This window comes from Jaculus jaculus, chromosome 18, assembly GCF_020740685.1.
Source record: "Jaculus jaculus isolate mJacJac1 chromosome 18, mJacJac1.mat.Y.cur, whole genome shotgun sequence".
Classification (NCBI taxonomy): Eukaryota; Metazoa; Chordata; class Mammalia; order Rodentia; family Dipodidae; genus Jaculus; species Jaculus jaculus.
In genome coordinates this window covers 37,549,334-37,570,642 of record NC_059119.1, presented here as the reverse complement: position 1 = coordinate 37,570,642, position 21,309 = coordinate 37,549,334, and the positions used below count along the sequence as shown (strand labels likewise).

At 42.4% G+C, this 21,309-nt stretch overlaps 1 protein-coding gene across 1 annotated transcript; it reads left to right on the top strand.

Annotated features, from left to right (window-relative positions):
• Nucleotides 1–4,327: 4,327 nt before the first annotated feature.
• On the top strand, nucleotides 4,328–10,359 carry Apobec1 (apolipoprotein B mRNA editing enzyme catalytic subunit 1). Its single transcript, XM_045137100.1, has 4 exons — nucleotides 4,328–4,371; nucleotides 7,777–8,174; nucleotides 8,977–9,095; nucleotides 10,231–10,359. The coding sequence occupies exons 1-4, from the start codon at nucleotides 4,328–4,330 to the stop codon at nucleotides 10,357–10,359; spliced, it is 690 nt and encodes a 229-aa protein (XP_044993035.1).
• Nucleotides 10,360–21,309: the final 10,950 nt, after the last annotated feature.

Sequence of the window (21,309 nt, the reverse complement as noted above, 5' to 3'; positions counted from 1 at the left end):
ATCCAGGTTGTCTTCTAAAACCATATCTTTTGGTTGGGGTTCAGGTTTGGTGTTTGTAAAGCCTCAAGCTTCAAAGGTCAGGGACTTTGTATCTAAGACCTTACAGGGGAGACTTTGACCTTGAGAGGAAAACGTCAATTCTAGTGGAGGGTACTGAGCCACAGAGGAATCTGTGGTTTGAACTTGACCCCGAGTTCAGGCAACAAAGTACAATAGTAATAAGGAAGAATAAGAAAGTATAATATTAAGCTCTTTAGGGAGGATTCAAAAGGCGGGAGTGGATGTAGTCATAGTCTTTTTAATATTTAAAATTTTTATTTATTTATTTGAGAGAGAGAAAGAGGGGGAGAGAGAGAGAATGAGTGTGCCAGGGCTTCCAGCCACTGCAAACAAACTCCAGACACATGCACCACCTTGTGCATCTGGCTTACGTGAGTCCTGGGGAATCGAACAGAGGTCCTTTAGCTTTGCAGGCAAGTGCCTTAACCACTAAACCATCTATCCAGCCCTAGTCATAATCTTAACATTCCCTTCAAGGACAAAGAGAGATCACCAAAGACTTGTAAATCAATATCTGACGCAAAGGCCAAGGTCCTTCTGCCTGGGCATTTTACAGTGCCCCTCCCTTTTTAATAGGGGCTGGGAGCAAATGGCAAATGAGAGGAAGTAAGAGACTGTGTTCTCTCACCAGGTAATACTGGAAACTTTAAAGTTGTGGAAACAGGTGAAGTCTCTCTGTGCTCCTCTCTTTTCTCCATTGAAGACTAACGGGTTATTCTTACCCAAACCATTTTCAAAGGAGAAAGATTACTAAATCCAAATGTCACTGAGAAGAACTGTGAAGGTTGGTAACACCCGCGTTCTACTCTGCAAACTCATGCTGTTTGCAGCATGGGCTTTCTCCTCACCAAAGACACACATCTGCGCACAAGCTGCGCTCCTAATCTGCGCCTTGCTTGAATAGTACTGATATAGAACACCTACCTAGGAGTCAGGAGTGAGTCATCTTCTGTCCAAGCAGGTAGCAGTGGGCACACCTGAGAAACAAAGTCCAGGCACACAGCTGGCAGAAGCCACGCCGACCATACAAACTCCAAAGGAAAGAGTCTGAAGACAGACATGACTTCTAACAAAGGTAAAATGGATTCCCGGTCCTGGCAAGTTTTCTTTTTTTTCGTTTTAACTCTCCCCCCCGCCCTTCTTTTGTGCGTATGGTAGATATGGTGTGTGTGTGTGTGGTGTATGCCCATGAGTGTGCAAATGCTCGTGCCCTGTGTGCAAGTGTGTGGAGGCCAGTGTTCTGTTGGGCGTCCTCTTCTCTTGTTCCTCCACGTATTTGCTTGAGAGGAAATTTCTTAATCTAGACCTGCAGTGTTTGTGAGCCCCAGTCATTTCCCAGTCTCACCTCCCCACAGGGTTACAGGCCATGCCCAGCTGTTTATGTGGGCACTAGGGAAGTGAACCCATACAGTCTCAGGCCAGCTAAGACCCTCGTGCTTGTGTGGCAAGCACTCTTAACCACTGAACCATCCCATCTCCCTAGCCCCGTTTTCCTTTTGAGACAGGTTTCCTCCATGGTGCCCAGGTTGACCTCCAACTCCTGTTTTAGCCTCCAAGAAGCGAAGACTATTGTTGTAAGCTAGGATGGCCAGCGTGGTTCTCTAGTCTGGAACATGCAAAGTTTGTAGGTGGGTGTGGGAGTGACCTGCTTATTCATGGATCACTGGACATTTTTCAAATATATATACACACACATATGTAATAGTCTTCTATAATGCTAGTATTATAGAAGCCTGTCACAGCTTTTTATGTCAGGTCTGAGAATCGAACTTGGGTACTCAGGTTTCAGTGGTGAGCAGTTTATTCACTGAGCCTTCTCTCAGCCCATGTCTGGCTTGGTCTTATGACTCAGATCTTGGTTTTATGACTACCTTTTTGGACATGTTCCTTTAATGTTGTTATTTCTTAATTAGTTGGTGAAAATATTTTAATGATTAAATGGGTTGTGAAATAAACAAATACCCCACTGCTTTTGGGTTCTACCATAATTTCTGAGGCAAACACAATAAACAGAGAAGTTCAATAAGGTATACAAATAGAGGAGTTAATAGAACATGCTTGTAGTGGATTTTAGTAAAGTCCATTCAATCATTTATTCAATAAATTTCTGTTGTTAACTAAGAAGTTTCAGATAGTATGGACAATTTAGAAATTATACGTAGGAGCCTGTGGTGGTTTGGATCAGGTATCTCCCGTAAGCTTACGTGCTCGGAAGGCAGCTTACTGCCTTGCTGATATGTCCACCTGCCCTGGCCGAGGTGATGCCCAGCCTCTGCTCAAACTGTCTTCCCCGCCATCATGGAGCATCTCCTCAAGATTGTAAGCCAAAATAAACAACTTTTCTGCCATCAACTGCTGTCAGTCAGATGCTGTGTCCCAGCAACGAGAAGGTAACTCAAACAGAGCCGCTGAAAAATGAGTTTCCAGTTACTTTTTTTGGTGTGTTTATTTTTGGTTTTCAAGGTAGGGTCTCCTTCTAGCCCTGGCTGACCTGGAATTCACTATGTACTCTCAGGCTGGCCTTGAACTCACAGCAGTCCTCCTACTTCAGCCTCCCACCAAGTGCTGGGATTAAAGATATGTGCCACCATGCCCAGGAGAGAGAGAGAGAGAGAATGGGTGCACCAGGGCCTCTAGCCACTGCCAAAACACTCCAAATACATGCCCACTTTGTGCTTGTGGCTTTACGTGGGTGCTGTGGTCATTGGGTCTTATGGGCAAGTATCTTCTTTACCACTGAGCTGCCTCATCAGCCACATCAAATTTTTTAAAATATGTTACTTATGTATTTATTATTTGAGAGAGAGAAAGAAAGAAAGATGCAGAGAGATAGAAAGAGAGAATGGGCGTTCCAGGGCCTCCAGTCACGGCAAACAAACTCCAGATGCATGCGCCCCCTTGGGCATCTGGCTTACGTGGGTCCTGAAGAACTGAACCAGGGTCCTTGGGCTTCACAGGCAAACGCCTTAACCACTAAGCCATTTCCCTAGCTTCCTGCATCACATTTTTTAAGAAAAGATCTCAAAATGCAAACTAGGTGGACCTCAAATTTGATATCCTCCCACCTCACCCCTCCTGAGTGCTAGGATACTAAGTATGTACCACCATATCTGAGTTCCAATTCTATTTTCTCTTTTTAACTTGTTATTAACAAGTTCCATGCATATAGTCTATATACCATGATTATACCCTTCCCCCTTCCTTTACCACCTACCAAATCCTTCCTCTACTGAATCCCTTCTTTCAAACTAGTCTGTCTTCTAATTTGAGGTCATCATTTTTTTGTTTGTTTATTTGTGTTTTTTTGGTTTTCAAGGTAGGGACTCACTTTAGCTCAGGCTTACCTGGAAATCACCCTGTAGTCTCAGGGTGGCCTTGAACTCACAGCAGTCATCCTACTTCTGCCTCCCAAGTGCTGGGATTAAAGGCGTGCACCATCTCACCTTGCGAGGTCATCATTTTTTCCTCCTAATATTCTGGTCTTGTATAGGTAGCATTGGCCATTGTCAGGTCATGAACACCATGGCCACTTTGTGTCAGAAAGACAGTTTTGTAAGCACTCCTTCCCTTCTTTCCACCACGTCTTCTACAATGGTGTCTGAGCCCTGGAGGGTGTAACAGGGATGTCTCATTTAGTGCTGAACACTTCACTGTCACATCTCAGCACTTTTTTGAGTTTTGGGTCATCACAATCTAAAAGGAGAAGCTTCTCTAACCAAAAGCGAGAGTAGTATTACTATATGGACATAAACATACATATTTAGAGGGCAGTTTGGTGGGCATAACATATCCATTTAGCCAGACAACTGTAGTAGTTTATTCCCTAAGGCTTCAGAGCTTTCCAGCTAAGGGCTATGGACTTTTGATTAGGTTTTCAGTACCAGGAAGGAATTTCTTCCAATGGAGCAGCCTCAATTCCATTCAGAGAGAGGCTGGTTTCCCCCACAACAGACATGCCACCATTGCATCAGTTGGTACATTTGGCCTGTCTGGCTAGCTGTAAAATTTGCGGGGTCCACTGTTGGTTATGATTTTTCTTTCTCCCCAAACAGGCTGTATAACTCTTTCCAACATAATGATAGCCAGTCAACAGGGAGAAGACTTGTAGCTCGGAGGTAGCTTAATTTCTCAGTAACTAGCCGCTCAGACATGTGGAGTCTTCATCAATAAGGTCTAAGTCCATTTTCTGTTATGATTTACAGTATTAGAAGAAAATAGCATTTTTCTTAGCACTTTACTTTCTGTTTGGCTGTTATTTGACTACATTATGTCTTGGTCAACAGGTTCTTCAGCTACTGATGCTACTCTGAGGTAAGAACAGCACACCACCTAATTAAAATAAATGGAAAATTAAGAATTATAGGACTACAGTTATTTTTATTCCTTTTACCCAGTTGTCATTCTTCATATATTTTTGTCTTTTCAACTTGATTGTCTATCACCATTGTGATTTAGCTTTTCCTCTATGTCTTTGTTTTTTCTGTTCACATAAATTACCTTTCACCTTAACTATTTTTATTTTCTTATTATTCTTTCACTAAAATATACTTATATAGTCCATGGTGAAATGTCTGAAAAATATGTCACTTTAATTTCATCTTCCTATTCTATACTCTCTGCTTGCTTTCCAGATTTATAACTGGAAAATTATTCATTTATTTAGTTTTTGAGACAAGGTCTCTGCAATGTAGGCTGGCCTGGAATACACAATCATAATGGATAGGAAGAAAGGCCTTAACAATGGAGATTATGAAAATTAATTTCTTTCTTTATTCCTCTCTCTCTCTTCAGTTTTTCCTTTTTGTTGTTGTTGTTGTTTTTGTTGTTGCTGTTTTGTTTTGTTTTCCAAGGTAGGGTCTCACTCTAGCCCAGGCTGACCTGGAATTCACTAAGGAGTCTCAGGGTGGCCTTGAACTCACAGTGATCCTCCTACCTCTGCCTCCCGAGTGCTGGGATTAAAGGCGTGCACCACCATGCCCGACTTTTCTGTTTCTGTTTTCTGCATCAGATCTCACTGTCCAGTTCTCTAGCCTGGAACTTGTTCCCTCTACCTCAGCCTACTATTGCAGAGATTAAAGGTGTGTGCCACCATGCCCAGCTAGAAAGGCTCACTATGGAATAACTGACTATAACACTTCAAGGGTAAGTGGGAACAATTCAGATGTAGTAAGGGGGCAATGGCTCAGTGGCCGAAGGTGCTCACTTACAAAGCCTGCCAGCCCACTTTAAATTCCCCGTTCACACACATAGAGCTTGATGCCAAAAAAAAAAAAAAAAAATTGTCCAAGTGCCTATTGTGCCATTTGCAGTGGCCAGAGACCCCGATGTGTGCGCACGAGCACACACACACATAATTAAAAATAAAAAGATGGGCTGGAGAGATAGCTTAGCAGTTAAGGCACTTGCCTGGAAAGCCAAAGGACCCTGGTTCGACTCCCCATGAATCACGTAAGCCAGATGCACAAGGTGGTGCACGCATCAGGAGTTCATTTGCAGTGGCTGGAGGCCATGGTGCGTGCCCATTCTCTCTCTCTCTCTACCTGCCTGTTCCTGTATCTCTCTTTATCAAATAAATAAATCTAAATAAAACATTTAAAAATAAACACAAATAAATTAATAACTAAAAAGAGCTCATTTCTTTTAATAAAATTTATTTATTTTGAGAGAGGCATAAAGAGAGAGAATGGGCATGCCAGGGCCTTCAGCTTCTGTGAATGAACTCTAGATGTGTGCACCCTTATGTGTGCATGTGAAACATTGCACACTTGTGTCCCTGTGCACCTGGCTTATGTGGGACTTGAAGATTCGAACATGAGTTCTCAAGCTTCACAGGCAAGCTCATTAAGCACTAAACCATCTGTCCAGCCCTCACTTATTTTTTTAATTTTCATTTATTTATTTGAGAGTGACAGACAAAGAGGAGGAAGAAAGAGAGAGAGAGAATGGGCGCGCCAGGGCTTCCAACCACTGCAAACAAATTCCAGACGCGTACGCCCCCTTGTGCATCTGGCTAATGTGGGTCCTGGGGAATCAAGCCTTGAACCAGGGTCCTTAGGCTTCACAGGCAAGTGCTTAACCATTAAGCCATCTCTCCAGCCCACCCTCACTTATTTTTAAGATGTAATTAGATTGTAATATTGGGCTGGAAAGATGGATCAGCAGTTGAAGGTGCTTCCTTGCAAAGCTTGTTGGCCTGGGTTCAAATCCCCAGGATCCCCATAAAGCCAGATACACAAAGTGATACATGTGTCTGGAGTTCATTTGTAGCGGTAGGAGGCCCTGTATGCCCATATTATCTCCTCCCCATCCTTCTCTTTCTCTCTCTCTCTCTCTCCTTACAAATAAATATATACAAATTTTGAAAAATATTATTACATTGTGTTAAGTCTTCACTCAACACACCCATGAGTTTCCAGTCATCGCTCTAAAATCCAATTTGTTTCTTTCTACTCTTTCAAATTTCTTTATAAATACACATGCTAAGTTTTAGTTAGCTCTCCCTCTCCCCATTCTTCTTTTGTTTTTTTTTTAACAGTCACACCAGGGCCTCCAGCCACTTCAAATGAACTCCAGATGCATGTGCCTCCTTGTGCATCTGGCTTATGTGGGTCCTGGGGAATCGAACCTGGGTCCTTTGGCTTTGCAGGCAAGTGCCTGAACCACTAAGCCATCTCTCCAGCCCTCTTTTTTTTTTTTTTTTGTTTTGAGATGGGTTCTCCCTAGGTAGCCTGGCTGGCCTGTCTATCTGGAGCTCACATTGTAACCTGGGCTATGCTCTAACCGTATAGCACAAGTAGCCCTGTGTGCTAGGAGCACAGGTGTGTGCCATCGTGCCTGAGCTTTCTTCTTAGAGGACTCAGAATCGTGAGGAAAATCATTTTGGCCAGTTCTGTCTACAGAATCTTGTTAGCAAGAAAACTTTTGAGACTTCAACACTTGCTAAAATCTGGCTAGAGACCATTGAGGACTAGCATTTCTAAGTGTGAGATGGAAAGGTCCTTCAGAAGAGGAGGCCAAGAGGTGGCTCAGTTGTTAAGAGTGCTTGCCTAAACCAGGTATGGTGGCTCATCCCTTTAATCCCAGCACCCAGGAGGCAAAGGTAGGAGGTGTGAGTTCAAGGCCAGCCTGGAACTACAGAGTGAGTGCTGGGTCAGCCTAGGCTAGAGTGAGACCCTACCTAGAAAAAACAAACTAACATAAAAAGAGTGCTTGCCTAGCACGCATGAAACTCTGGGTTCAATCCCTTGTACTGAATCAACTGGGCAGGTCTGGTGGCAGCCTGCAATGCCAGCCCTCGGGAAAATGAGGAAGGAGGATCAGAAGTTCAAGGTGATCTTTGGCTACAGTGTGAGTTCAAGGATACCCCAGAATATATATGAGACCCTGTCTCAAAAAGAAATAAAAATAAAAATAAGGGCTTAGTGATCAAGCGCTTGCCTCTGAAGCCTAAAGACCCCAGTGTGAGGCTTGATTCCCCACGACCCATGTAAGCCAGATACTCAATGTGGTGCATGCATTTGGAGTTCATTTGCAGTGGCTGGAGACTCTGGTGCACCCATCTCTCCCTCTCTCTCTCTGCCTCTTTCTCTCTTTCTGTCTGTATCTCTCTAATAAATAAAGAAAAATAAGAAGAATTAAAAATAAAAACAGTAATGCTTCTAAGATTTCCAAATTTGCATTACATGTGGGTTTTGTTTTTTTTTTTTTATGTTTTAGGAGAAGAATTGAGCCCTGGGAATTTGAAGTCTCCTTTGACCCGAGAGAACTACGTAAGGAGGCCTATCTGCTCTATGAGATCACCTGGGGCCCAAAGTGCAACATCTGGCGACACTCCAGCAAAAACAACAACAATCATGTTGAAATGAACTTTATAGAAAAATTTACTTCAGAAAGATATTTTTGTCAATCTACCCGATGCTCCATCACCTGGTTCTTGTCGTGGAGTCCCTGTTGGGAATGCTGCAAGGCTATTAGGGAATTTCTGAGCCAACACCAAAATGTGACTCTGCTTATTTATGTATCTCGGCTTTTCCAACACATGGATCCACAGAACCGGCAAGGACTCAGGGACCTCGTTAACAGTGGTGTCACTATCCAAATTATGACAGACCCAGGTAAAAGTTGTTCACGAGAGGCGCGGGTGGGGGTAACTGTAAACTGAGAGGCTGGTTAAACTGGGCTACAAATGTCAGAAGTGAAAGTTCAAACTAATGTAAGGAAGGAAAGAGCTAGTTTGACCTTCATATTAAAGAAAGTGTCAACAAAATTAACTCTTTTCTCTACTCTTGTGACTGCAGCCTTCCAAGTATCTTAGATAAAATGTTCTTTTTTTTTATGAGAAGCTAGCCCAGCTCCAGCAGCAAATGGGCCAGAGCCTTTACATATGGTATACTTTAAAAAAAAAATTTTGTTTATTTTTTATTTATTTGAAAGTGACAGAGAGAGAAAGAGGTAGAGGTAGAGAGAGAGAGAGAGAGAGAGAGAGAGAGAGAGAATGGGTGCACTAGGGCCCCCAGCCACTGCAAATGAACTCCAGATGTGTGCCCCCCCTTGTGCATCTGGCTAACGTGGGTTCTGGGGAATCGAGCCTGGAACCGGGGTCCTTAGGCTTCACAGGCAAGCGCTTAACCGCTAAGCCATCTGTCCAGCCCAGGTATACTATTTTGATCATGGAAATTGAAACGAAAGTCCTACACATTCTAAGCATACATTCTCAGAGGCTCTCCGCCACCTGAAATAAGATCCTTTAGTGGGCTGGCTGAAGCTCACTGTGTAGCTCAAGCTGGCCTCCAGTTGCCAATCCTCTTGTCTCAGCCTTTTAAGGAGCTGGGATTACTCCTAGTGACATAGGCCTACATAGTTGGAACTCTACTTAAATAATTCAGCATTGTACCTGTTGAATTTCTGTTTTCTCAGAGTATTGTTATTGCTGGAGGAATTTTGTTAACTACTCACCTGAGCAAAGTGCTCACTGGCCAAGATACCCGCCTGTCTGGATGAGGCTCTACGCGCTGGAGCTGCTCTGCATCACCCTCGTGAGTTACCTCGCTTGTTTGTAGGCAGGGTCTCACGTAGCCCCAACCAGCTGTGCAGAACTCCCGATTCTCCTGCCTTCAGGTCCTAAATTCTGGAAATGCTATTATGTCTGGCTCTCTAATAAGTTTCTTTAAGGAACAAAGATTCTGATGAAAAGAAATAAAAAGCATCCTTCTTCAGACTTCTCGTCTGAGAATTCTGACATATAGTCACATCCACATCTTTTACCATTTATGTTGACATTTAATTATTTAACTAGTTGACTCATCTTAAAATGTGAAAATAAGACAGTCTCCATCTAGTGACGCAGCCCTGTACTCTCAGCACTAGACAGGCTGAGTCAGGAGGACCCCAAGTTTAAGGCTAGCCAACAAGACTGTGCTTCTAAAACCTACCCTCCCCAAAAAACAGTAAAACTCTTTTTGTGGGAAATTAGTGGGAGAAAGAAATGGGTAAGTTAGTGTTAAATATATGTGGAACACATACTAATTGCATTTAATAATTGTTATCATTGTGCTGGCGCTGCAGTATTTCAAGTTGTATGGTTTTTCATATTGGTGTGTATCAACCATACCATTGAAAATGTGTCCCATTTTTGGTCCAAGTGGTAGTTAAGTTGTCGTCCAGTAAAAATTTCATTTTTGCCTTTTTGAGGTAGGGTCTCGCTCTAGCCCAGCCTGACCTGGAATTCATTATGTAGTCTCAGAGTGGCCTTGAACTCATGGTGATCCTCCTATCTCTGCCTCCAAGGTGCTGGGATTAAAGGAATGTATCACCACACCTGACTTCAGTCAGTATTTTTATTTTTTTAAAAATTTTTTTATTGATTTATTTATTTGAGAGTGACAGACACAGAGAGAAAGACAGATAGAGGGAGAGAGAGAGAATGGGCGCGCCAGGGCTTCCAACCTCTGCAAACGAACTCCAGACGCGTGCGCCCCCTTGTGCATCTGGCTAACGTGGGACCTGGGGAACCGAGCCTCGAACCGGGGTCCTTAGGCTTCACAGGCAAGCGCTTAACCGCTAAACCATCTCTCCAGCCCCAGTCAGTATTTTTAAATACCCATGGTAATAATGACACTAATTGAAAATCTTTATTCAAAGGACAGATATAATCCTTTTGTTTTGTTCCAGTGGCTTCCAACCTGCTTAAAGATTTCAAGAAGACATCAAAAGCAGCTTACATTTTTCACACTCACTCTTCAAAATTGCCATTACCAAAGGATTCCACTTCACATTCTTTTGGCTACAGGGTTGATATAACCTCTATGACTTGGAGATAAATAAAATTATTCTTTGTGTATGTACTGTTCTGATAGCAGGCAATTGTGACCTACTAAAGAGTATCATCAAACTTTTAGAGTGTGAAAATAAGAATGTAAAAGCTGAAGGATGGAAGGAAGGAAGGAAATGTCAGCCTCAGCTACATTTCTGATCACCTACCTCCACTCACCAGGTGTGTGTACAGTTGTGTGCCAATCTGCCCCACTGCCAGCCTTCCTTCCTTCCTTCCTTCCTTCCTTCCTTCCTTCCTTCCTTCCTCCCTCCCTCCCTCCCTTCCTTCCTTCCTCCCTCCCTCCCTTCCTTCCTTCCTTCCTTCCTTCCTTCCTTCCTTCCTTCCTTCCTTCCTTCCTTCCTCCCTCCCTTCCTTCCTTCCTTCCTTCCTTCCTTCTTTTGAGACAAGTTCCCTGGCTAACCTGCAACTCACTATATAGATCAGGCTGGTCTCAAAGTTTCAGTAATCCTCCTGCCTCTACCTCCCAAGTGAAGAAAATGTGTGGTGATCCATGCCTGTAATCTCAGCATTTAGGAGTCAGAAGCAGGAGCATCAGGAGTTCAAGGCTAGCCTCAGATACATAGTATGATACTGTCTCAAGAAAAACCCCACAAAAATAAAAATAAATTTTAAAATGTATTAGGGAACTGGAGAGATGACTCAGCAGTTAAGGCACTTTCCTGCAAAGCCTATAGCCAGATGCACAAGGTGACACAGATGTCTGGAATTCATTTTCAATAGCTTCAGAACCTGGCATGCCCATTTTCTCTCTCTCTCTCTCTCTCTCTCTCTCTCTCTCTCTCTCTCTCTCTTTCCCCCTCCCTCTTTCTTTCTCTCTCAAATAAATAAATACATTGAATATTTTTAAAAAAACACTTAGGCTTAAAAATGTATTAGGTGGGGTTGGTTGGGAGTATAATGTTTGCCTAGGTAGTGCATGACCTCAGGTTTAATCCCCAGTCTACCATGAAAATAAAAGAACAACAACAACAACAACAAAAACAGTGCTACTATATCATCCAGGAAACTTCAATAAATTTAAAAATAAAATCTAGCTTGGCATGATTGCTCATACATTTATGCTAGCACATGGGAATTGTGGTAGTTTGAATGTGATGGTATTAATGTGTGGCCCCATAGACTCAGGTGTTCTATTATGGTTAAGCTTCCTAGATAAATCTCCAGCAGCCTGCTGGAGTGGGCATGTCACTGGGGATTGATCTGAAATCTTGCCCAAAGGTATGGGGAGCAGCTTGAGCTTTGGTGGGTGCTGTTGCTGGGGTTGGTGTTTTGATTTCTGTAATTGTTTCTCTCTGTTTAAATGTACAGAAGAAAGCAGTTTCTTCCACCATTGATGAAACTTTCCCTGGATCTGTAAGCTTGAAATAAATCTCTGTCTATAATAAACTATTTCTTGTTGGATGATTCGTGCCAGAAACATAGAGCTGACTACAAGAGGAGGCTAAGGTAGAAGTGTCTCTGTGAGACTGAGGCCAGCTTGGAAATACAGAATGAATTCCAGGTTAGCCTAGGCTAGAGTGAGATGCTGCTTCAAAAAAATAAAAATAAAAACAACCACAACAAAATACTACAAGTTTCCTGAAAGGAAGAAGAAAGGAAGAGAAGGAAGAAGGAAGGAAGGAATAAAGAAGGAAGGAAATGTGGAGTAATAGTAGCACATAACTGTAGATCCTAGAAATCAAGGGAAAGCAAGGAGTGGGCAAGATGATCAGAAGTTCAAGGTCACTCTCAGCTACATAGCAAGTTCAAAGCCAGCTGGGCCACATGAAATCATGTCTCAAATAAAAAAGAAAGAGGCCGGGCGTGGTGGCGCACGCCTTTAATCCCAGCACTCGGGAGGCAGAGGTAGGAGGATCGCCATGAGTTCAAGGCCACCCTGAGACTACAGAGTTAATTCCAGGTCAGCCTGGACCAGAGTGAGACCCTACCTCGAAAAACCAAAAAAAAAAAAAAAGAAAGAAAGAGGGCTGGGGAGATGGCTTGGTAGTTAACGGTACTTGCTTGTGAAGCCTCCCGGCTTGGGTCCTATTCCCTAGCACCCATGTAAAGCCAGATGCAAAAGTGGCACATATGTCTGGAGTTCATTTGTAGCATAATAATGATCCAGGAATGTTTTGTCCCTTATATGCCAATACAGTGATAATTTGGGGTGTTCCTAAGTTCTTGTCCTATGAATTTGAAGGAATCAAATTTGGGAAATCCAATCCAGGCTTGTAGGCTTTGTAAACAAGCACCTTTAACCATTGAACTATCTCCCCAGTCTTTGTGCTCCTTCTTCTTCCCAAGCAGTACCCTTTCTATTTGTGTGTGTGTGTGTGTGTGTGTGTGTGTGTGTGTGTGTGTGTGTGTGTATTCCAACAAGTTTAATCAGGGTTGCTTGTAGGAGCATCAGTGAGAGGTAATAACCAGAATTCAGGCAACTTACCAGTGGCTATATCACTGAAGAAAATTATCTCCTCATTCACAGCAACCATTAATTTGATAATAGTTTCCCAGAAGGTGTAGGCCCTTCTGAGCCACTCCACTAACCATACAGAATATGAAGAGGTCTAATCTTGGGCCGGTAACCACATCTGCTGTGAATGCATGAGTTCATGGCCATGCCGTGTCTCGAAGACAGTGTCCCACAGTACTCCTCTCCATCCTCTGGCTCTTACATGTTTTCTGTTCCCTCTTCTGCAGTGTTTACTGAGCCTTGGTGGGAGTGAGAGATGTTCTATTTATGAATGAGAATTTTCAACACTTTGACCGGTTCCTAGTCTGCTCACTGCAAAAGGAAGCTTCTCTGACCAAGGCCGAGCACAGTACTAACATATATACATGCTATATGCACAAACATAAATATTAGAAGACATTTTGGCAGGCTCAACATGTCCATTTAGCTTTCTCCCTAGGGTTCTCCAGGTATAGACTCTTGACCAAGTTTACAGTACCAGGCACACATGCCCTCCTGTGGAGCAGGTCTCAAATCCAAGCAGACAGTGGTTGGTTTCCCCAATGATCATGCCACTCTACCATTGAGCTACATTAGCTGGCCGTGTAATGTCATAAATTCTGTCTCTAACCTACCCTATTGAGTAACATCCTCCAGTAGTGCTAAGGTCTGTGCATGGGGAATGCTGATGGCTAGGGTTAGCCTTGGGGTTCTTGGCACATAGAAGCAAGAAAAGACTGGGGATAAAGCAGTTTTAAATGACCTCATCACTTAGGAAGCTGAAGGAGTATCATGAGTTCTAGGGTAGCCTGTGTTACATAGTGAGACCCTAACTTAGAAAACAAACAAGCAAAACGAACCAACAAATGAAAATATTCTGCTATGGTCAAAAGCAGAATGGATTGTTTTGAAAGAAAAGCAGCTAAAGTAGTTTGCAAAACGGGGTGCAGTGATCCACACCTGTAACTGTAGCACTTGGGAGCATGAGACAGGGGAATTGCAGTGAGTTTGAGACCAGCCTATTGTTATATTGTGAAGCCCAAAGAAACAAGAGCAAACAAAAAGTCAATTATAAATGTCAAGCGTGAGATCAAGGGAGTCTATGCCTGAGGTAGAGTAGAAAGAATACCAAAGCAGAGATTGGGCATCACGTCTTGCCACAATAGCTAGGAGATCGCAGAAAGAATAAATTAGCTGGAGAGCGCCCAGTAGGGCTTCACTACTAAACCTCAAGGCTAATCCCAGTGAGATACCTATACTAGCAAGGCTGAACCTTCCAAAGACTCTGTCAGCTGGGGATTGAGATATGAGGGGGTATCTCACATCCTAACCATCACAGTGTGCGTATGTATGTGCTTGAGACAGTCTCTAAACCCAAACCAATCAGCTTGCCCTCAGCTCACCTGAGCCAGAAGGCAGGGCCCACCTACTAAGGTTATAGATGCTTTTGTGAGGGGAGGCAAAAGCCCTCTGAGTTTCCCTTTGGCTTGCTGGGCAAAGCTGAGATCCCCAGCACCTACTTTTCACATGGGCTCTTTCTCCCCGTGGCAAGAGCTCTTTGTACTTTCTTTTCTGTCCCCTCTATGGTTTTCCCAGGCCCACTATGTGGACTCTCAAACTATGTGAGTGGATTCATTCTCCTTTCCTTTGGTTCTGTACTTTCCTAAATAAATATAATAATTTAATAATATCCTTCTCAGTCTTAATTAATTCAATTTTTGGTTAAAATAGACATGAACCTAAGATTTGGGGTTCAATGTTCCTGAATCCCTAGCACCCCATTACAGAAGATCATAAGGCCTAGGGGAAAACTGTTCTTTGGCTAAATGGATATATTATGCTTACCAAACTACCCTCTAAATACATATGTTTATGCCCAAATGTTAATGCCACTCTCACTTTTCATTAGAGAAGCTTCTCTTTTCAGATGGTCATGATAGCTGGGGTGACTCAAAAAAAGTGCTAAGAAGAAGGGACGGTAGAGTGTTCAGCACTAAGTAAGACATGTCCATCACACTCTCCAAGGATCAGGGACCATTGCAGAAGAGGTGGCAGAAAAAATTTAAGAGCCAAAGGAAGAGGAAAAGTGCTTATAATACTGTCTTCCAGACACAAAGTGCCCTTAACATTCATGACCTCACAGTGGCTGATGCTATCTGCCTACACAAGACCTACATAATAGGAGGAGAAAAATGATGAGATCAAAAATAGAAGCCAGACTGGTTGGAAAGAAGAAGGAATGCAGTAGAGGGGGGTTGAGGAGCAGGCAAAGGGAAGGTGGTGTGAGGAGATCATGATCATGGTCTGTGATATAGTCTGTTAGGTATGGAAGTTGTCAATAAAGTTTTTTAAATCCCCTGGAGGAAACAAGCTGTGACCTTTCATTATAGGTGTCAAGGCTGGGTCTCGCTCTAGCCCAAGCTGACCTGGAACTCACTCTGCAGCTAAGGCTGGCTTTGAACTCATGATACATGCTTCTCCTACCTCAGCCTTCTAAGTGCTGGGATTACAGGCATGAGCCACCATGCCCTGCTGTGACTTAGTTTTTGATCTATTATTTTAAAATATCTGACCTTCCATTATGAAAACTGCACTCCTCATCTTAAAGTGCATTTTTGATGAGATGGACACATCTCTGTGAGCTCAAACAACCCTGACTTCTAATGAAATTACAAAAAAAGTAAACAATTGCAGAAGGAGCTGGAGGCAGAGGAACCAATAGATTTGAGTCACTTCCTGGATACCTACCTTCTTGGCCCCATATTTTAGGACAAGCATTGTATAGACTTGGTTGATGGAGTTCTACCTGCCCACAAACAAAACATTATGTTTGCACCACATGATTAGCAGGGTGTCGGCCATGTCTCTAGAATTAACTACCTAGCTTCAGTGATCCTGTACTTACTGGACTCTCGTATTGCTGGGGTCCAGCCCTGGCTTGAAGGAGGGTCCCCAAAGAGAGGTGTGAAAGGGAGTGGCGAAATAACGACTCGAAGTCAAGTTCTGGTGCAAGCTGACAGGCTAATACTGAAGGCAGCTGAGTTTTTTTTATCTTTTTCTCTCTGCCTCCTTTTCTGTTTCTATTTTTTCTTTTATTTTTCTCTTTCTATTTTTCTATTTTTTTCTTTTTCTATTTTTTTCTTTTTTTTTTTTCTGTTTCCTGTTTTTCCCTGTTTCTATGCTTCCATGCTTCTATATTTTCTGCTTCTCTGCTGCCACAGCTCTTAGCCTCAGTCTTTTATTTTCTGATCACATCATGCAAGAACAAACTTCAAGAAAGGTACAGTTTCACAGAATTCATAGAAACTTTTTGTTATTCCTTATCATCAAGCAATCCCATAATTATTCTCCTCAAGTAAAGTCGTCAGGCCCCTGTAATGATTAACTGTTTTCACATTTCCCCCATGTATGTGCGGTCAAGCACTTGTGATTTCCTGAACTTCTACTTTCAATTACTCTATTAAAGGTGAGAGGCAAAACAACCTCAAATAGGGCTTCCCATTATTAATCACTGATCCAGCAGATCCATTTATCCTTTAATTATTTATTTTGAATTTTCCTTTTCATGTATCTCCAATACTTAGACTTTGGTCCCACCGATTGAACTATTTCTGATTTCGGTTGTTTTTCTGTAAGGATTCCTGGTAAAGAGTCAATTGCAATTGCCACCATTCAGAAAAATTAGTCGTATAACAATTTTTACATTGTTTTAGGAGGTTCATTGTTTCCTCCTAAGTGTACTGTACTCCATGCCTGACTTTCTTTAAGGCCTTTAAGGAAAACAATGATCTCTGACCCATTTTCTTGTTTTTCCAATTTTATGCCAGAGCCTCTTTCAGATACATTGACCAACACTTCACCAACATCAATTTTTACTGGAAAAGTAAACTTAGAGATTGGGACACCAGATGAAAGACAGAGAAAGACAAACATTATACAGAAAACCACATATTTCTGTAGCATAGAGAGCCAAAGATTTTTCTATAGAGGGGCCACGTCGGACTTCAAGGAAGAGACAGCTGGGCTGGAACTGTGTCAAGCAGCTCTTCAGCGCTCGATTCCTCGTGATCCTGAAATGGCATGCTTGCTGTCTCCGGCATTGTATCTTCACACAAAACTGGAGAAGTGTATCAGGTAGAGATACATAATTCTCTGAGAGGGTTACAGATGGAGCTCAATTGGCCTACTATACATGAGGCCCTGGGTTCAATTGCCAGCATCTTCCAGTGTGGCACATGCCTATGATTCCATTACTTGGGAGGTAGAGGAGGAGAATCAGAATTTCAAGGTCATCTTTTGCTATAGAACCAGATTGAGGGAAGCCTGGGATGCAGGAGACAGTCAGGGCCAAGGAGATGGCTTAGCAGTTAAAGGCACTTGTTTATAAAGCCTGTCAGCCCAGGTTCAATTCCACAGCACCCATGTAAAGGCAGGTGCAAAATGGTGCTTGTGTAGAACACATGTCCCACCCACACATGCACACAAATTATTTTTAAAATTCATTTATAGAATAAAATCTCAGACATATGTCTTTTACTTGTTTTGTGGACTTTTTAGTTGTTTGTTTCCTTTTAGACATAGTTTTACTATATGACCCAGTTTGACTCAAACTCATGATCCTCTTGCCTCAGCCTCCTGAGAGCTGGCATTCCAAGCACAAGACACCACGCCCAGCTTGTTGTTTTCTTTTTTTGCAGTGCGGAGAATTAACCAAGGGCCTTCCACACAACTAGGCGAGTGTTATACCAGTGTGCTATCCTCATACCTCCCTTAGAACAACGGTTTTGTAACAGAATTACCAACGTCTAGAGAAGCCTGAAAGGCACTGTGCCAAAGACAGATTTCTGGTAGCCCGAGTTCATTTAAGAGACAGGACATCTGGGCCATCCAGGGATGCAGGATTGAATATGAGCTCATTCCATTACTGTGCATGTTATTACCATGTTTATTTTGTAGTATATATTTATTAAATCTTGGCTTTGTGTGAAACATTTCATTGGGATAGGCAATTACAATGTATAGGAGTGCATACTACAAGTAGATGATTACCACCGTTTTCTAATTTGGCTGTTTATATCAGTAACTACTTATGTTCTTAAGATTCTAAACTTAATAAATCTTTGTTCTTTGTAGATTTCTATAATTCATTAAGATTTTTTTTTTTTTGGTTCTTTATCCCCCTTGTCTTAGTTTTTTACTCAGATTACATATCTAATAAAAAAAAAATACATGAGGTCCCTGTAGAATTTAAATTGAAGGGGGAAAAAACAAAAACAAAGTTCATGGACCGTGACAACTTTAAAACCCGAGGGGCAGATTTGTATGTGACTGCACTCAGAGGTGGTTGTTTATGGTGTGCAGATTTCATGGTCTACGGATTCGAACAGCTTGGTCTGTATCCAGCTGCCCAGGTTTTGTGTCACATCCCTGATGGCCTGTGACTGCAGGCAAGGTCTCTTCCGAGCGCTCTCCCTGTGCAACCAACTCTGCCAGGTTCTGGTAATCACACCTTCTTGAGCTGTTTTCAGCCCCAGGACTCTTCACTCTTTTGGGCTTCCTTAAACCCTGGTTCACTTTTGTAAATTATTGTTTTGTTTTCTTCTGTTTTGAAGGTAGGATCTCACTGTCGCCCAGGCTGAACCGGGACTCTGTAGCTACAGACTGGCCTCGAACTCATCAACATTCTCCTATGCCAGCCTCCCAGGTGCTGGGACTAAAGGCCTGCACCACCACACCAACCATAAGTCATTCTTTTCTTAAACCACTGTTAAGTTTCCTTAAAAGTGTGTCTCTTGTCCTGCCAGGATGCTCTTTACAAAATTAGTAGGAAAAACATTTTAATCCTTCCTAGACTTTGTAGGCATTGGCAATAACTAGGTGTAATTAATAATCTATACATGAGAATGTGGATGCATATGTTCTTACAGTTTACAGAGTCAGAAATAAGGTGGATGCTGCCCCCTACACGTAGGGGATGAGACAGTACAATGCCTGTGTACTCAACTATGGGCACAATGCCTGTGTACTCAACTATGGGCACAATGCCTGTGTACTCAACTCTGGGCACAATGCCTGTATACTCAACTATGGAGTACAATACCCAGAGCCTTTCTTTGCATCTCATGCCTTCCTACTGCATCAACTATCAGAGACAGCCAAGAAATCAGAGAAAGGCCAGTACTTCACTCTATTCTTTTCTTCATCTGCATTTGAGCGATTTGTGGAGGTCCAAGAAAAGAATGATTTGCTATAAACATATGTTTCAGGGAATGAGTTAATTATGTGATCGGGCTAGTAAGTAAGTCTTATCTTTAGGTAGGTGTCTAGAACAGCATGAAGCTGTAAGAAGGGAAGAGAACTGTGTGGCACTTTGTGAGTGGCACAGCCACCTTGTTACGTCTTCATTTAGATGGGACTATGAAGCGGCTCTGTTTCCTCTTAGTTTTTCATGTCATCAAAGTAACCTTGGCTTAAGTTCGTACCTTTTCTTAAATATTATTATTTATTTATTTTCAAGGAGAGAGAGAGAGAGAGAAGGAGAGGGAGGGAGAATGAGCCCATCAGGACTTTTGCCAATGCAAACTAAGTCCATATGCATGTGCCTATTTGTGCATCTGGCTTTACATGAGTACTGAAGAATAGAATCCAAGGCATTAGGCCTTACAAGCAAGTGCCTTTAATCACTGAGCAATATCTCCTGCTCCATGCTGGTATCTTTTTAAACATGATATATATGTTTATTTACTTACCTGTTGCATGATAGAATCAAACTCAGGAACTTACCCCAGCCCCTGCCTACCCTTTTTTTAAAAAGATTTATTTTTATTTATTAGAGACAGAGAGGGAGAGAGAGAATGGGCACACCAGGGCCTCCAGCCACTGCAAACGAACTCCAGACACATGCACCACCATGTGCACCTGACTTAGGTAGGTCCTGGGGAATCGAACCTGAGTCCTTAGGCTTCACAGGAATGGACCTTAACTGCTAAGCCATCTCTCCAGCCCCTGCCTACCCATTTTTAGACGTAGGGTCACCCTCTACCACAGGCTGACTTGAAACTCACTCTGTAGTTCAGGATGGCCTCAAACTCATGATGATTCTTCTACCTCAGCCTACCAAATGCTAAGACTAAAGACATGAGCCACCACACTTGACTAAAGTTGATATTTTATGAGATTGCTTATATCAAACAGGAACACATGACTGACCTATGAGTGTTGTGAGAGCTTTAAATTCTCAGGGGTTATTTGTTTTTGTTGTTGCTGTTGTTTTGTTTTATTTTTGTCCTTCTCAGGTGATAGTGGAGAAGCTAGAGAAAAATAACTTCAAGAGGAACTTAGGAATGAGTATGGTAGTCTATGCTTCTAATCCTGGCATTTGGAAAGTGGAGGCAGGAAGATCAGCCTCAGTTACATAGGAAATTCTAGGCCAGTTTGGGTTATGGGAAACACTGCCCTGCACATACATACATACATGCATACATACATACATACATACAGGCTAGAGGTGTGGCTCAGAAGCAGACAGCTTATCTAGCATGCACAGGCCCTAAGTTCAAGTGGAGAGAGAGGGAGGAGGAGAAAGGTTTAGAGCACAAAATCCACATGATTTGATACATCAGGTGTAATTTCAGATTCCTTTCTTTCGAGCAAAAAGGATGGCAATATCACTCTCTAACATAGTGCCAACTTTGTGTCACCTTCTAACTTCTTTTTTTTTTCTTTTAAAAGTATTTATTTATTTATTTGACAGCGACAGACACAGAGAGAAAGACAGATAGAGGGAGAGAGAGAGAATGGGCGCGCCAGGGCTTCCAGCCTCTGCAAACGAACTCCAGACGCGTGCGCCCCCTTGTGCATCTGGCTAACGTGGGACCTGGGGAACCGAGCCTCGAACCAGGGTCCTTAGGCTTCACAGGCAAGCGCTTAACCGCTAAGCCATCTCTCCAGCCCACCTTCTAACTTCTTATAAAAATAGAGATGATGAACATAGATGCAAAACTGCTCAACAAGATTCTTAAAAACCAAATTCAATAACATATTCAGAAAATTATCCATCATGATAAAGTGAGGTTCATTCTCAAGATGCAAGATTTGTTCAACATACACAAATCAATCAATGTAATATACCACATAAATAAACTTAAAGATAGATATCACATGGTCATCTCAATTGATGCAAAAAAGGGTTTTGACAAAGTCCAACATGCTTTCATTATGAAAATCCTGGAAAGTTGGAATAGATGGAACAGACCCTGTAATAATAAAGGCCATATATAAAAATCCCATGGCCAACATTATATTAGATGGAGAAAACTGAGACCATTTCCTTTAAAAACAGGAGTGAGGCAAGGATGTCCACTTTTACTACTTCTATTCAACATTGTGTCCAAAGTTCCAGCAAAAGGAATAAAACAAGAAGATGTAAAATGAAACAGGAAAGGAAGAAATCAAAATATTTTTATTTGTAGATGACACAATT